The sequence below is a fragment of the Carettochelys insculpta genome, chromosome 1 (assembly GCF_033958435.1).
Source record: "Carettochelys insculpta isolate YL-2023 chromosome 1, ASM3395843v1, whole genome shotgun sequence".
NCBI classification, from domain to species: domain Eukaryota; kingdom Metazoa; phylum Chordata; order Testudines; family Carettochelyidae; genus Carettochelys; species Carettochelys insculpta.
Genome location: NC_134137.1, coordinates 357,655,617 through 357,672,084, shown reverse-complemented (window position 1 = coordinate 357,672,084; position 16,468 = coordinate 357,655,617). Strand labels below are relative to the sequence as shown.

General features: G+C 41.8%; 1 protein-coding gene across 8 annotated transcripts in view; it reads left to right on the top strand.

Moving 5' to 3' along the window:
* Positions 1–16,468, top strand: part of MAGI2 (membrane associated guanylate kinase, WW and PDZ domain containing 2) — a 1,201,350-nt gene that overhangs the window by 356,753 nt on the left and 828,129 nt on the right. For all 8 annotated transcript variants that reach the window (XM_075017288.1, XM_075017279.1, XM_075017302.1 and 5 more), the window contains exon 2: positions 3,436–3,552. In XM_075017288.1, coding sequence (XP_074873389.1) covers positions 3,436–3,552 — 117 coding nt within the window. The remainder of the gene's footprint in view (positions 1–3,435; positions 3,553–16,468) is intronic.

Genomic DNA, 16,468 nt, shown 5'->3' with positions numbered 1-16,468 from the left:
TGCCCCAGCCAGGAGTTGTGTAGTGCCTGGGCATCATGGGCTTGACTGGAGCAGCCCATGAAAATGTCACAAAACCGGCCCTGGGCATAGACAAGCACTTGGAGCACCACCGAGTGGTACCCCTTGTGGTTTACATAGTGTCCTGCACTATGGTCTGGGGCGTGGATAGCTGTGTGCATGCCATTGAGTGCACCAAAGCAGTTCAGGAAACCGAGGGCTGCGAATCTCACCATGGCGTCATCCAAGTTGCTGAGGCAGACAACCCTCCACAGAATGAGGCGACTGATGGCCTTGACCACCTGTAGCGGGGGCACTGACATGTGGGCCTGTGTATCAGGGGGGCCCCTACCCCCTGCCCCTGCAGGACCCCCACCCGTGGCCCCCCTGCCCCTTCCCCTGCAGGCCCCCCACCCGGGGACCCCCCGCCCTTTCCTGGGGTGGGTGCGGGGCCCTTGTCTGACTTGCCTCCAGGAGGACGGCTCCCATGGTGGCCTTGCCCACCCCGAATTGGTGCCCCACTGAACGATGGCTGTCCGGGGTGGCGAGCTTCCAGAGGGCGATCTCCATACGCTTCTCGACTGGGAGCACGGGCCACATGCGGGTGTCCACGTGCTGCAGGGCAGGTGTGAGCCAGTGACACAGCTCCAAGAATGTCTGCTTCGTCATCCTGAAGTTCGCAAGCCACCTTTCGTCGTCCCACTGGCCCAGTACCATCATCTCCCACCAGTCCCCACTGCTGGGGTGGCTCCAGAGGCGCCGTGGGGAACAGGGATAGGGAGCGGCAGTTGTCCCATTGGCAGGTCCTGCAGGACCTCTGTGGTGGGGGAAGGTGGGCTCCAGGGCATCCACCACGCCCAGGATGGCAATCACCACCTGGGTCCTGGTGCGAGTGGCAACATCAGCCTCCAGAAGCTGCTGTTGCTCCATTCTCCTCCCATTCTTGGTGCATGCTCCAGTCAATGCTGTGTACTGGTCTGATGTGCTCTGTGTGTGCACAGGGTGGATGTGTTTGGGAGGGGCCCTTTAAGGGGGCTGCTGGCTGTGTGACCCGGAAGGGCTTGTCAGCCGTGTCAGCCCGTGTGTGATGTTTCCCGGCTGCTTATTTCGAAAGAGCCTGCGTTCCTGCGTGGACGCTCTATTTCGAAAAATGGAGGGTGTTTTTTCAAAATAGCGGATCGATACAGTGATCCGTTTTGTGTGTGTAGCCGCGCTATTTTGAAATCCCTTATTTCGATTTTGTTTTTCAATGTTGCCCCTTTTGAAATTTCTTTGTAGTGTAGACACACCCTCAGGGTTCAAGTATTAGAACTGATCTGAAGTTCACGTATTGAATCCGTTCAGGAAAAAAACCTGGAAGGTTATGGACATCATTTATTGTCTATATTGTCTATGTTCACACTTGCTTGTGTTGGAAATTTACATTTTGACAAAAGTATCATGTGACTAATTTCATGCAGTGTTTTAAAGATTTGTGGTGATGCTTTTTCTTTCTTTTCCTTTCCTTTCTTTTCTTTTCTTTTTTTTTCTTTTCTTTTTTGACCTCAGGTGAAATAAATGGGTATAAATCAAGACTGGATTTTCAGGACAGGAATTCACATACACTGCTAAATGTAGTGATGTCAGTGCCGTTTTCATAAGGTGACTGATTTTAGCTTATATCAGTAGACAAACTACATCTGTTATTCTATAGCTGGCATTTTCTCAGGCTGCCGGAAAGTATCTGCATCAGTGGGTATATTCCATGCATTAGAAAGAACAGAGAGCTGCAGGACTGTTACTCTTTACAGCCAATCAAAAAGGATGGTTAATTCCTATCATTTGCAGAGTGTTTTTCTGCAGCTTTCTTCCAGCCCTCACTTCTCTGTATTATTGTAATAAACTAGGAGGAGTAGGGATGGTCTAGTCCTGAACATAAAGCCAGTGGTTAGAGACAGGGTTTGGTAGAGCTGAAGTAAATAGACTGAGTAGCTCAGATTGGATAGCTGCAGAGCTGAGACCTGTATGGAGGTCCTGAGCATCCAGGAAACCGGCACATAGGTATTTTGTTTGTCTTAATAGGATGTTAATTGTAGCAGTCAGTTGCTTCTGATTTTAACTAATGTAAGCACTTTTGTGGAACTGGAACAAGCATGTTTGGAAGCTGATGAAATACAGTAGGGGTAAAATAAACTATTGACTTGCTATTATTGACAGGGAATAGGAATAATTGTAAGGAGAGGAGTATTTTGTTTTATAACCACTCACTGTGGCCGTGGACATTCACTGTTATGGGGATAATCAGACGGGGAGGATATTTGTTCACGGCTGCAGGACAATCTCTCTGTATACAGAGTCCACGTACTTTTGTGAGAGGGTACGGCTACGGCTGCCATTTGTTTTCCATGCTTTGAGGTTGAATATGCAGTGCAAAAAGTTAGAAATCAATCCAATTGTCATATTTCATCTTGGGGAATATATCTGTAAATGCCACAGAAAGGATTTTCTATATTATCCCTCTTCCAGCATGTGAAATATTTTGGTGAAGTAAAAATGTAGCTATTTATAGATGTCTGCTAATATTAACAAAACATGATCTGCCATTAAGGTAGTAGAGATGGAGGGGAAATAGTTCTAGAAATGTTTATTTAATAAATTAGTTTTGATTAACATATCTGTTTTTCATAATGGAATGTGATGCATATAATAACTAGCTGATCAGTGCTTCAATGTCTAAGCTGGCTTGATCTCAAGTAATGGTGAAACTGGGGAGATAGCATGTGCAACCTGATTCCCTTCATCTACATGCAAGTTTGTAAATTATTTTGAGGTGCTGTCATCCCATCGCTGATTTGATTGCAGCGGTGGGAATGAAAGAAGCACACTTGATTACTATTATGTATTTTCCACATGCAAAGACCATTTATAGTGAACATGTTATTGATTATTTATTATTTTTGTGAGCATTAAGGACATTTTGAGAGTGTCAGTTACATTTTATTCTGACTGTCTTTGCAGTTAGAGCTTTTCATATGTCATACATGGACAGTTTGGAGAAGAGAATGATCTTTTAATAAGCTGATGGGCAATGGCTAAGGAATCACGCAGAGCCTAATACATGTTATCTGCCTGTGCAATGAAATGCTTTGACATTTTTGTGTTCCATTATATTTCACAGATGTCTTTTTTTAACTTTATGGATTTTACTAGTCATTTCTCATTTAGTGCTCTCATTCTTAAAAATAATTGTTTATCAATGAGAAATTATATTATTATGCTGAGTGCAGTTCTGTTATTCTGTCCTTTGTCCCTACAGTGGCATAAAGCAAATATTCGTATGGTAGTGGAGCCAGCAGATGACTGATTCTATTGCAAGCAAGGCGGTGATTTTAATTTTTTTTAAAGTTAATATCTGTGACTAGCTTTGTTTTATTCAGTGGCCTCTTGTTGCTTTTACAGGCGGCGTTGTTGATAAGGACCTCCGTCACTACCTCAATTTACGGTTCCAGAAAGGTTCGGTGGACCACGAGCTCCAGCAGATCATACGTGACAATCTCTACCTCCGTACAGTGCCATGTGAGTAAGGCATATGCCCCTTTTCTATATAAGGTGATCAGTTACCTGAACGAATGTAGATGAAATTTAAAAACCACAGAAGTGTCAAAGTACTAAGAAGTGAGATCCTTTTCCCATAGAATATATTCTTTGTGATTAGTGGCTTGGTGTGGACCGAATTATCGGGTAGAGACTACGTGGAATAATTCAGAGGCAATTTTGTGCTGCTAACAGTGTAAGAAGCAGATGTGCAAAAGGGGCCATTTCCAAGTACAGTGGCTGCTTCTGTGGTTGGTCTGATTCTAAAAAACTGAAATAAATAATCATCTGACCACTTTGCAGGACAGTTAAGCTAGTGTCTGACAGCTGGAATTTTATGTGCTCCAGAATTCACAGGGGTTTTATCATTTGAGGATTATGTTGGAGGAGGTGGAAATGCAATTGGAGCAGAAAGAAGGAAATATGAAGGATAAAAGACAGCAGAGTTTAGCTGCCGCAAGTATGGTCCCACCTCTTTAGCCTGTCTAGTGGATGCATTAAGTTTTTGGCAACTACAAAGCAATTATATTTAGATTTAGAGCCTTATATAACTTTTTTTGGTCATCTTTTTGTAGTGGAACAACTGGCATATTTCTGTGCTAGAGTGAAGTGTAGTAATATCAGCTATACTAGATTAGCAGCACCAAGTGTTTCAGAGTAGGGCTGTTTGGAGACTTACAATATATCAGTCAAAACTGATACCTCTGATAGCTTGATAAATGTAATCCAAGACTGTTGCATTTAAATCTGGACATGCAGAGTACGCACCTTGAACTTGCAAGTGTGACATTGGAGAGATGACCTGAGGAAGGTGGATTAAAGTGAGTGACTGTACTGGTACATGGCAACAGGTGAATACACTTTGAAAGCAATGATGTTGTCAGTGTTCCTATGTGAGTTTTATTTTTTTAAGCGGGGAGATAAAAAAAAAGGAGATACGAAGCACTAAAAAGAGGCAATATTTTTTACTGTTTCTTTAAGTTGAATTTAAGTAAATATAATCTCTTTCTTTCAAGTGTTCAACGTGCCCCTGGCAGGGCAATGAAACGAGTTAGTTTAAATTATTCTTATCTGTCATCTGGATGATCAGAAACAGTATTTTTGTGTGAGAATTGTGACTAACTGGGTTTGTTTTCAATGCTCTGTGGAGGAGAAGGTAGATACAAGCAGGGATGAATATGCAACGATGTTTTCAGACCAGACCTAGAGCAACATGGCACTGTTAGAAATTACCCAAGCATGTGGATATCTGGGGGACCATCAACATGTTAGGTTGTAACACCCCTCTTCAGTTTAGAGTTCAACCGAAGTGGACGGATTGCCACTGAGATTTTACTTCTGGATATATGGATTTTAAAAGACAGCAACTGTATGGTCAATGTGAAAACACATCAGTCCCTGCTACCTAGGATCCTAGGGGAGGTTTGTTAGGGGGAGATTGTCTAATCAGCAGATGTTTCAATAGTCAGCCATTTCTCATGTAGTGAATGAATGAGACTTAGAGTACTCAGTTCACACATGCAATCTCCAGTTTGTGCACTGAGGGCATGACATGACCCCGAGATTTGTGTAAATCAAGAAATTAACTAAACTAGTAAAATACAGGGGATTTGTGTGACCAAGCAGAAATAATTGGATCAGTGACAAGAAGACAGGGGAAGTAGAACTTTGTGGAAGGAAAGCACATTCACTTTCAGCTGGCTTCCAGAGTAGAATGAATTTGAATGAAAGTGAAGTAAACTAGAGCTAAAAGGGTGAAGAACAGTCACAAGAAACTGTTATAGACCCGCTTGGATAGGATAAGAAAGCTGACCAGGAAATATTAATACTGATAAGAAACGCTGAAAAATCCAAGACCATCAATCAGAAGAGATTTCAATTACTTTGATAGTGACATGGGTGACAATTGTTGAATTACAAAGTAACCAGGCATGTTCTTGGAAACATTGTGAAACCACTTTCCTACTCTATTTGCCAAAAAACCCCAAACCAAACCAAAACATGGTCTGTTGATGAGAACATCTCGTTTTAAGTATTCTCAAAGGCATTGGAAAGATAGCACCTCCAAAATAGGGAAATTTTAAAGCAATGACAGAACACACTATGAGTTTACCTTTTAATTTTTGTTGTGAAGTTTACTTACATCTGAATAATAAACATTTAAAAGGACACCATCATTTACAATAGACCCCACGTTGTCCAGTTTTTTCTTAAAGCTGTCAGAATTTATGAGACTACAGCATATTATACATGCAGATTTATTTGGCTTCCAGTATTCATGCACAAGTCCAGTCAAGGTTAACAAAATATACACCTTCACATTTAGAGGAGAATGCACTCCCACACTATTTTATGTTTTTAATATACCTTATTAATTTTTTTTAATTGCCAATGACCTGGTTTCTCAGGGAGGCTGAGCAGTCACAGCCCCTATTGACTTAAATTTGTGCTTCAAGCAGTCAGCACTTCTGAAACTCTTTATTAGAAATTAAGAGTTATGCTTGACAATAAGAAATTATTTCTTTTGCCAACAGAAAAGAGAAAATCATAAACAATTGCATGTGAGGAAAAGTCATGTGCATCTGGTGGCTGCGCTGCTGTGGCATCATCTCAGATGGTGTTCCTGATACTTTGTAGTCCATCCTCACGTAGAATATTGATGTAGAGAAAATCTACTAACCATGGTGGCATGTTTTCTTGAAGATCACAGGTATTATTGAATTTTCTCAGAAAGTCAGTGGAGTCTCAGAGATAGCTAGGACTGCTGGTAGCATAGAGTTTGAAGAGAGATTCAACATAGCAGGATAGCAGTAATTTGCAATCAAGAGACAGCCATGCAACCAAGTCCATAGTAACCAGCTGCAAAGTGGTCTTCATCTTACATATTCAATCTTGCTCCCCAATTTATAAATACAAATAAAAGAGCACAGCACCATGAACTGTCCTCAGCGTAGAACCAATCCTTCCACTATGGGCTTTCTAAATCCACCAGGATCAATAAACTTACCCTTTACTGTCATCATTCTAAACCCATAATTAAGTATATAACTCTCACTAGAATCAATGGAACTCCGTTTGTGTGTCAGACTAACAGTGAGATGTGTCTCCTGCATTTTGCTGTGATGACTTTTGCTTGGGATTGATGTCAGGCTCCATGAAATAACCAAGAATTCCACCCCCCTCTGCATCACAGCAAAAGATCTGTAAACTGAGGGTCAAATTCAAAGAAGCAGGCACATAAGTGTTGTTGGAGTACATTGGAGCTGTGTGCACAACAGAAAAGCCAAGGGACAAATTCTCAGCAGTTCAAAGTCATGGTATGCTCTTCTATATCAGTGGAGTTTGGCAAACTTTTATCAACTGTGAATTTGGCCTGCTAAATTACGGTTTGCCTTATGTGGGTAAAGAGGCTGAAGAGACAGAAATGCATAAATATATTCAAAAACAAAATTAACGACAACATTAAAGAGGCTGATGCACAAAAAAGAAAATGAAGAAGGCACATTAATTTGAAGCTGCATGAGAAAAGAGATAAAAGTAGCAAGGGAAACACCATGTTTTTAAAAGCTTCAACTATTACACAGAATGAAGAGCAAAACACAATCTATTGAAAACAGAGTTAGCCCTTTGAGCAGTGGGAAACAGTGCTATATCTGCCCCAGCAATGTGAAAGTCTTCACCCTTAATGTAACCATGTGGCAGAGGCTTATTTAGGGGTGAGGAGCAATGGCCATGGACGTATTATGCTGCACAGTATCCTCTTGAGCAAGTGAGTGGTAAAATATGGCTTTGCTAAACCATGGGGAAGTTATAGAAAGCATGCACCTCACTGTAGCTGTCCAGGTGCTAAGTGGAATGGAGGCAGGGTCATAGTTATTCTTCTGAATCCACAAGTGCTATGGTTGGATTTGTCATGCCCTATCTTACAGTGCTTGTAGTCAAACCGGAAAAGCCGTGTGTAGGAAGTGTCTATCCATCCTTCTTTATTCCTCAGGAAAAGAGCACCTTACCTCAAACCTAATGAGCAAAAGGAGAGGAAAACAGGCTGAGAGGAAAATGGTAAGGCTGGTTGTAATGCTCCATTAGAGTCTATGGATGCTAGTGAGATGTATAATATTTACAATAATAAGATCATATCAAGCTGAAAGGACAGCTAATACAGGATAAACCTCTCTAGTCCAGCACCTTTGGGATCTGACCAGTGCTGAACAACAGAATTCGCTAGACCACAGGAGGTCAGTATTGTCAAGCAGTATTACCACTACTTATTGGGCTCTTTAGGGATTAGCCAGGACTGGTTGCTATAAACAAGCTTTATGGGACTACGGGAAATTTGGCCACACAAAATAAGTGGTCTGACTAATTAAAATCACCAGATTACGGATGTTCCAGAGGAGAGAGAGTGGTGGATTGGAGAGGTTCAACCAATGCTGAAGATAAGATTACCTCAGTTGCATTCCAGAGCTAAAATCTGATTGGATGGTAGTTTTATTTCTAAGATAGGAAAGGAAGGGTGATCTTGCAATTCTAATTGAGAGATAGCAGTTGATTTTCATCCTTTTGTATAAACAAAAAGAAAGAAGAATTATCTGACCCATGGATTATATTCATGTGAGGACCTCAGAGTGCTTGGTTCTTGTAGAAATGGTAATATAATTGGGATTTATAATCAATATGGTTCCTGGTCTAAAAATATGCCTCTAAGATGTTCAAAGAAGACTGTATAGAGGAGACAGATTTTTCTCACAAGTTAGCTTATTGTCAAAAATATGTTTTAAAGAGTGAAAAATGACTGCATGACTCTGCTCTAAAATAAACAAATTAAGAAAGCCGGATATTAGCAGTTAAGAATTGCTGGCTGGTCACGTGACACTATTCTTAGGATAAAACATCCTGTTCCTAACACCCCAAAAAGAGAGACAAAAAAAGCCCACATCATTGAAAATAACAGCTGCAAGCTTTAATGACTTTTTTTTCCTTGCACATGGAAGTGTTAGTTCTTGCACTGACTTGACTTTGACAGCTCAAAATAAATCCATGCAGGACCCTGGGGAAAAGGTCTTGTTATTTATCTAATGGGGACACCTCCGAGTTGAAAATGAGTCCATTTAAAGTTGAGTCATTGGCAGCTATGTCGAATATTGATGACTCTTGAGCAAAAATAAATCAAGTCACGTGAAAGTGTTAGTAAGGTATAATTTCATTATTATTTTTACTTATATTGCAGTAATGCCTGTAATCACCACTCAGAGTATGGCCCTATGGAAGAGGTGCTGGACACATAGGCTACGTCTACACGTGAAGCCAACATCGAAATAGCTTATTTCAATGTAGCAACATCGAAATAGGCTATTTCGATGAATAACGTCTACACGTCCTCCAGGGCTGGCAACGTCGATGTTCAACTTCGACGTTGCGCGGCACCACATCGAAATAGGCGCTGCGAGGGTACGTCTACACGCCAAAGTAGCACACATCGAAATAAGGGTGCCAGGCACAGCTGCAGACAGGGTCACAGGGCGGACTCAACAGCAAGCCGCTCCCTTAAAGGGCCCCTCCCACACACAATTGCACTAAACAACACAAGATACACAGAGCCGACAACTGGTTGCAGACTCTGTGCCTGCAGCATGGATCCCCAGCTGCCGCAGCAGCAGCCAGAAGCCCTGAGCTAAGGGCTGCTGCCCACGGTGACCATAGAGCCCCGCAGGGGCTGGAGAGAGAGCATCTCTCAACCCCCCAGCTGATGGCCGCCATGGAGGACCCAGCAATTTCGACGTTGCGGGACGCAGATCGTCTACATGGTCCCTACTTCGACGTTGAATATCGAAGTAGGGCGCTATTCCGATCCCCTCATGAGGTTAGCGACTTCAACGTCTCACTGCCTAACGTCGAAGTTAACTTCAAAATAGCGCCCGATGCGTGTAGCCGCGACGGGCGCTATTTCGAAGTTAGTGCTGCTACTTCAAAGTAGCGTGCATGTGTAGACACAGCTATATTGGCTACGTCTACACGTGAAGCCTACATCAAAGTAGCCTATTTCGATGTGGCGACATCGAAATAGGCTATTTCGATGAATAACGTCTACACGTCCTCCAGGGCTGGCAACGTCGATGTTCAACATCGACGTTGCGCAGCACCACATCGAAATAGGCGCAGCGAGGGAACATCTACATGCCAAAGTAGCACACATCGAAATAAGGGTGCCAGGCACAGCTGCAGACAGGGTCACAGGGTGGACTCAACAGCCAGCCGCTCCCTTAAAGGGCCCCTCCCAGACACACTTGCACTAAACAGCACAAGATACACAGAGCCGACAACGAGTTGCAGACCCTGTGCATGCAGCATGAATTCCCCGCTGCAGCAGCAGCAGCCAGAAGCCCTGGGCTAAGGGCTGCTGCACACGGTGACCATAGAGCCCCGCACAGGCTGGAGAGACAGCGTCTCTCAACCCCCTAGCTGATGGCCGCCATGGAGGACCCCACAATTTCGAAGTTGCGGGACGCGGATCGTCTACACGGTCCCTACTTCGACGTTGAACGTCGAAGTAGGGCGCTATTCCGATCCCCTCATGAGATTAGCGACTTCGACGTCTCGCCGCCTAACGTCGAAGTTAACTTCGAAATAGCGCCCGACACGTGTAGCCGCGACGGGCGCTATTTCGAAGTTAGTGCCACTACTTCGAAGTAGCGTGCACGTGTAGACACAGCTAGTAAGAGACAGTCACTGCACCAAATAATTGACAATCTAAACAGACAAGAAAAATAAAGTGTTGGGGGCGAAATCAAGACACAGAGAAGTGAAGTGACTTGCCTAAAATCATACAGCAGGTCACTGACTGAGCTGAAAATTGAATACAGGTATCCTCACTGAAGTTAATTGCTTGCTGAGCCATTCTGTCTTCCCCTTTATAGGTAACATAATATTTCGTTATATTAAATGATACTGGGAAATATAAGAATCCACAATACTTGTTAAAGTTATCCAAATATATTTTGGGAATCAATGTTAAAATATACATATAAAGTTATTCACATATATTTTGGGAATCAGTGTTAAAATGTACTTAATGTACCTTAATGTACTGCCTTTATGTATTGTTTCCAAGGATTTTTCATTATAATTCTATGGATCTATTGTCTTGTTATTCAATGGCGTATCCTATCTAGTCTTTATTATTGTATAACAGTCTGGGCTAATGGTTGTTGGAGTCAATACTCAGAGTCCCATTGACTTTACAGGCTCAGAATACTTTCGCCTGGGAGATTTTTCGTAGACAGGTAATTGGTTTGAGAAAATGGAAAGTTAATGAAGAATTAAAAAATATTTTAAATAAAGCAGGCTTTTGGATTGCTTAATATCCAGGACAAAGAGATAATCTACCATGATTTTAGTTAGCTGAGCAACCACTTATCATGGACGTGACCAAGATTCATGTGGTCCCATAAAGTTTGTTTACAACCACCAGTCCTGACTCTCAGTGTTTAGTGCTGTTATTTAGCTGTAATTTACCCCCAAATGTCTTTTGAGAGCCCAGTAAGCAGTGGAAGTGTTAGTAATGTAGTGGAAAATATTGACTTCCCGTTGTCCAGCAAATTCTCTCATCTGGCACTGGTCAGGTCCTGAGGGTGCCTGATGAGAGAGGTTCAACCTATGTTGATCCTTCCTATTAATCTTTTAGGTTTTTGAACCATTGTGGTACAGTTAGCTCACATTTTTCAAGCTTAGATCCATAGTCATGAGGGATAGAAATGTAAATTGTAATGAAACCGAGCTTCTCGTGTAATCATGTGACTCTAGAAGCCAGAGTTTTTAGAAAATCACCAAATATGTGACACTTCTGATAAAATCACAAGAGTCAGAAATGAAGAACAGAGCTGAGCTTGGCAGAAGTGCTTGAACTGACTTTCTCGAGATATAAATGAGAGACATGTATACCCAGTTTATACAAGGGGTCTTTTATTTTGGAAGTTGCTCCATTGGAACCCAGATTTATTAACCTTTTGGGCATTCTGCAGAGTTCATCTTTTCTCTCTCTCCTCTTAGTGTGTTGACTGTGGAGTAGCTTGAAGTAGGTACATTCATGGACACCTCTTCACCTATTTGGTGATTTTACTTGATAGAATAGGTGCTCAGAGCATCCTAGACACCGATAGTTATCATTTTTGACTCTCAAAATAGTGAGAGAGAGAGAGAGAGAGAGAGAGAGAGAGAGAAGAGGAGTGATTTTAAACTAGGTAGTTTTCACGCCTGAGATTACACTACTGAATCCATATTTAGGTACCTCAGTAAAGACCCAGTATAGATTTAGGCAATGAGATTTGAAAATATCTGTTAAGATTTCAGTTGTTGGAATGAGTGGCCCACCATACAGTAAGCTGACCACTATAAGTTAGATAAGCCAAAGTAATGAACTTCAGAAATGTGACAAGTACTCCACTGTTCACGTGCCTCTCTAAATGCCAGCCAAACCAGTAAAACTGTGTTGAATTCTGCCAGACTCACAGCTCACTTTCATCTCCCTTTGAGTATGCCCCCAGGTCAATCACACACTTAACATGTTTCTGTCCTTCAGGATCCCCACCCCCTGCTATCCTTTTCCTTTAATCATGTGGGCTATGTCTACACTAGCCAAAAACTTCAACATGGCCATGCAAATGGCCATTTCGAAGTTTACTAATGAAGCACTGAAATACATATTCAGCGCCTCATTAGCATGCGGGCAGCCACGGCACTTCGAAATTGACATGGTTCGCTGCTGCGCAGCTCGTCCAGACGGGGCTCCTTTTTGAAAGGACCCTGGCTACTTCAAAGTCCCCTTATTCCGATGAGCAGATGGGAATAAGGGGACCTCAAAGTAGGCGGGGTCCTTTCAAAAAGGAGCCCCATCTGGATGAACTGTGCGGCAGCGAGCCGCGTCAATTTCGAAGTGCCGCAGCTGCCCGCATGCAAATGAGGCGCTGAATATGTATTTCAGTGCTTCATTAGTAAACTCTGAAATGGCCATTTACATGGCCATTTTAAAGTTTTTGGCTAGTGTAGACATGGCCGTGATGTCTGGGTCCACATAATGCTTATTGTTCATCTGGCCCCACTCTACAGCTTTCTCTTGCCACTCAGATAACAGGACGTACAATCATAGAATAGTGGAAATGGAAGGGGCCTCGAGGTCAAGTCCAGTCCCTTGCCCTCATGACAGGACCAAGCACCATCTCTTTCATCCCTGTTAAATATTTATCTAACTTGTTCTTAAATATCTCTTATGATGTAGATTTTAAAACCTCCCTAGGCAATTTACTCCAGTACTTAACAGTTAGGAACTTATTCCTGCTGTCCAACCTAAACCTCCCGTGCTGCAATTTAAGACCATTGGTTCTTGTCCTATTATCAGCATATAAGGAGATTACATTTTGTCCCTCTTCCTTGTAATACCCTTTTAGGTATTTGAAAGCTGTTACATCCCCCCTCCATCTTCTCTTTTCCAAACTAAACAAACACAGTTCTTTCAATCTTCCTTCATAAGTCAAGTTTCTAGACCTTTGATCATTTTTGTTGCTCTTCTCTGGACAGTCTCCAATTTCTCAACTTTTTTTTTTTGGAAATGTGGTGCCCAGAATTGTACACAGGACATCAGTTGAGAGCTAATTAGTGCAGAGTAGAATGGAAGCATTACTTCACATGTCTTGCTTACACCAGGCTAGTTAATACATCCCAGAATGCTTTCATTTTTCACGCCAGTGTCAGAACACACGATATTCCTTCTTTGTGAATCTAATGGGAGAAAGAAGGGGTATAAAAATCTCTCTCTGCACCATAAGCCAAAATCAATATAGAACAACCTGATGTGTCACCAAGTTTTAAATAGAAAAGCAGGGGTTGACTGGAGGACAGGGTGACCACCCCAGTAGAAGTGTAGGTTCAAACCTGAACATCGATTAGTGTTTTGGTTCAGCTAATGACAAAGAGCTTAAGATGGAGCCTCTGACTGAAATAGTGGTTGTGAAATCCTTCATTAAGTGCCCCCTTCAGCGTGTCTGACAGTTTGAAACATTTTGAAAAGATTTTGACTCTTCCAATTATATTAAGACTTTTGGCAAAAGAATAAAATTGCACTAATTGGACTGTAGTTTGTCATACAAGAGCATGGAATGACTGTTTTATCTGTCCTCATTAAACCCACGTACCTACAACATCAGTACATATTCACTTTTATTTCCATGTTATGAATAGCTTTAAGTAATTTCAAGAGTGTTAAACAGAATATTATCCTGTGTTTATTAATTTCAGTCCACAGTTATCTCATCAGAAAGCATGAATGTAATAACATAGTGACTTGCAATTATATTTTTCACAGGAAAATAACATGTAGAAATTTCTTTCCAAACATATTTTTGAACTAGTGACAACACATGGGATTTTAATTAAAAGAAATGGTGTGCATTTATTATTAGAGCCGGGGAAATAGCATCATACATTTTTAATAGGTAGAAAACATTCAAATGCCCTGAGTTTGAATTGGCACATATTATATTAGCAGCCAACACTGGCTAGCTACCATTGTGAAGGAACTGGCAGTATTGTTGCATCTATAATACCATACTGGTTGTATCTGCAGTCTTAAACAGAAGTACCAAGTCTTCATGTGTTTGCAGTAAGTGATTGTAAACTTGTTCAGGCAAGAACCATATTTTTGTTGTGTTAGTAGCAAAATGGGCTCCTGACACTTTGGGAATAAGAATAAATCAAAATTGGTTTTGAAACATTATTTTATTGCAATAACCTGATGAGGTAGCTAAATATTCTCATATGTCTTTTCTGCCACAGAGAGGATAAGGGACTTTGGGGGCATGCAGTGAATTGCTGACAGACCTATGGATTCCAGACTCCCATTCCTCTGTTCCTTTAAGCAATGTTTCCTAAAACTTCCTTAAGAGAACTTATGATTACTCCTGCTTTTTTTCTGTCCATCAGTCTCATGTTGAGCCTCCCTTCTGACATTTCTCAGTGAGGAGATATCCTATAGAATCTTGCACAAATGTGTTTTTCAGTCTCTGACTGTGTGGATCTCTGAGGACCAGTTGTATATAGTTCTGTGCAGATGTTCAAGGAATAAGCATGTGGTGCAGGTCTATTCCTTGGCACATTTAGCCACTCTAAAAGGGATTGGGAGGTGGGAGGGCCAAGACACTGCCTCAGTCTCACTTTGCAGCTGAGCTTGTTGGGCAAATAAGGGTTCAACAATGAGCTTATTCCCTGTGTGGCCTATTGGCCCTGGGTGGTATTGTAACTCTCTGAAGTACAATGCTTTCGTGAGTGCTCATTGTCCAGTGCCTTAAGGACATAGAAGTAGCCTATACTTGTAAAGAATTTGTTTCTGTTAGGTAGTTTATTTTATAAGAGTTCTTCTTAGAAATTAAAAAAAAAAGTCAATAAAGCCTAAAAAGAAAAAGGTTGTTGTGATTATATTTTCTGTCTCTTCCCCTATTGATGGATTTCCGGGACCAGAGCAACAATAATAAGCATAGGAAAATGTTAGTTGCGCTGTTTCTTCATTACCAATGTAAAAAACATGTCTGAATAGATATTAAAAGCTTCTTTTTTGTAAAAAAAAAAGCTTATGGAATTATATGTTCTTCTCTACAAATGAAGGCATTTTAAAAGGAAGAAAAGTATAGTTGAAAAATTCTTTACAAGCGCTTCATCTTCTTTGCCTTTTGGGACAGTGAAGTGGCTTGAAATGCAGATAGGTTGTGAGAGAACTCTGAGCTCAGCTTTATCCTTTTTGGAGGCCCATCATGAACCCTGGATATGACAATGTTATGTTAAGTTATCATGCTGAGTATGTGAAAATTACACAGATACATCCGAAATTGTGGAAATGAATGAGGTTGTAATTTTTGTGCAATATGAGGTTCAAATCCAACTGCTTCAGCCAAGGCAAAAAACTCAGAAAAAGGTTATACAACATAGCTCACTTTTATTTTTAAAAATATTTCTTGGCTTGTGTAGCTTTTCTTTAAAAAAAAAGAGGCCTCCTAACACCTTGTTAGTCATTTCAAAGTTCTTATGTTGTTTCTCACTGAATCCGAAAACTTGGAGAAATAGCTGAGGGCACATGACTTTGAGTGAAGGCCTGATCCAGAGCTCATTGAAGTGAATGGCAAAACTCTCATTAATGAGGGCTAGATCAGGCTCAAAGTGTTGGAGTAATCATTAAGAACTGAAAGTGTGACGTGCTGTACAGCAAAACAGGGTTGGCCTATTCTTAGGTCTGGGGGTATGATTTGCAGCTTGAGGGGACATACCTAAAGCAAGCATCATGGAACTCATGCACAAAAACCAGAGCTGTAGGATGAGCTATGTGCCAGAGTAGGTGTCCATCAGAGACCCTTTTAGGCATCTAGTCAGGGTGGCCAGCCAAGGGGGTCATTTTGGGAGGATATGCAGGGAGAGGGAAGCAGCCATGTGTACCGGGATGCTGCTTGCTTTTCTTCCCATTGCCCTGATTATCACAGAGTGAGGGGACAGTACGCAGATTGTGTGAGTCACTACTTTGCCAGCTCCCTCACTGACCAGGAGTGAGAGGCATGCACACACTCCCTGACAGTTGGGAAATGGGAAGGAGATCAAATAGCATCCTGGCACGCAAGGCTGCTGCCTCCTACACTCCCGAAATAGCGCCTTCATGGTCACGGTCAGCCTGTCCTGCAGCTTGCGCTGGTGCAGCTGTGTTCTGTTTCTTGCACACTGGCTTGATGAGGGCCAGCATGAGTGTCTACCCTCCAGCTGGAAACAATTCATTCTGCTTCTAAGCCACTCACATGAGAGACAATTAACAAAGAGAGTCTTTACCCTCACTTCTAGCAGATAATGTTCTAAAAATTGTTAGTTAAGGTGC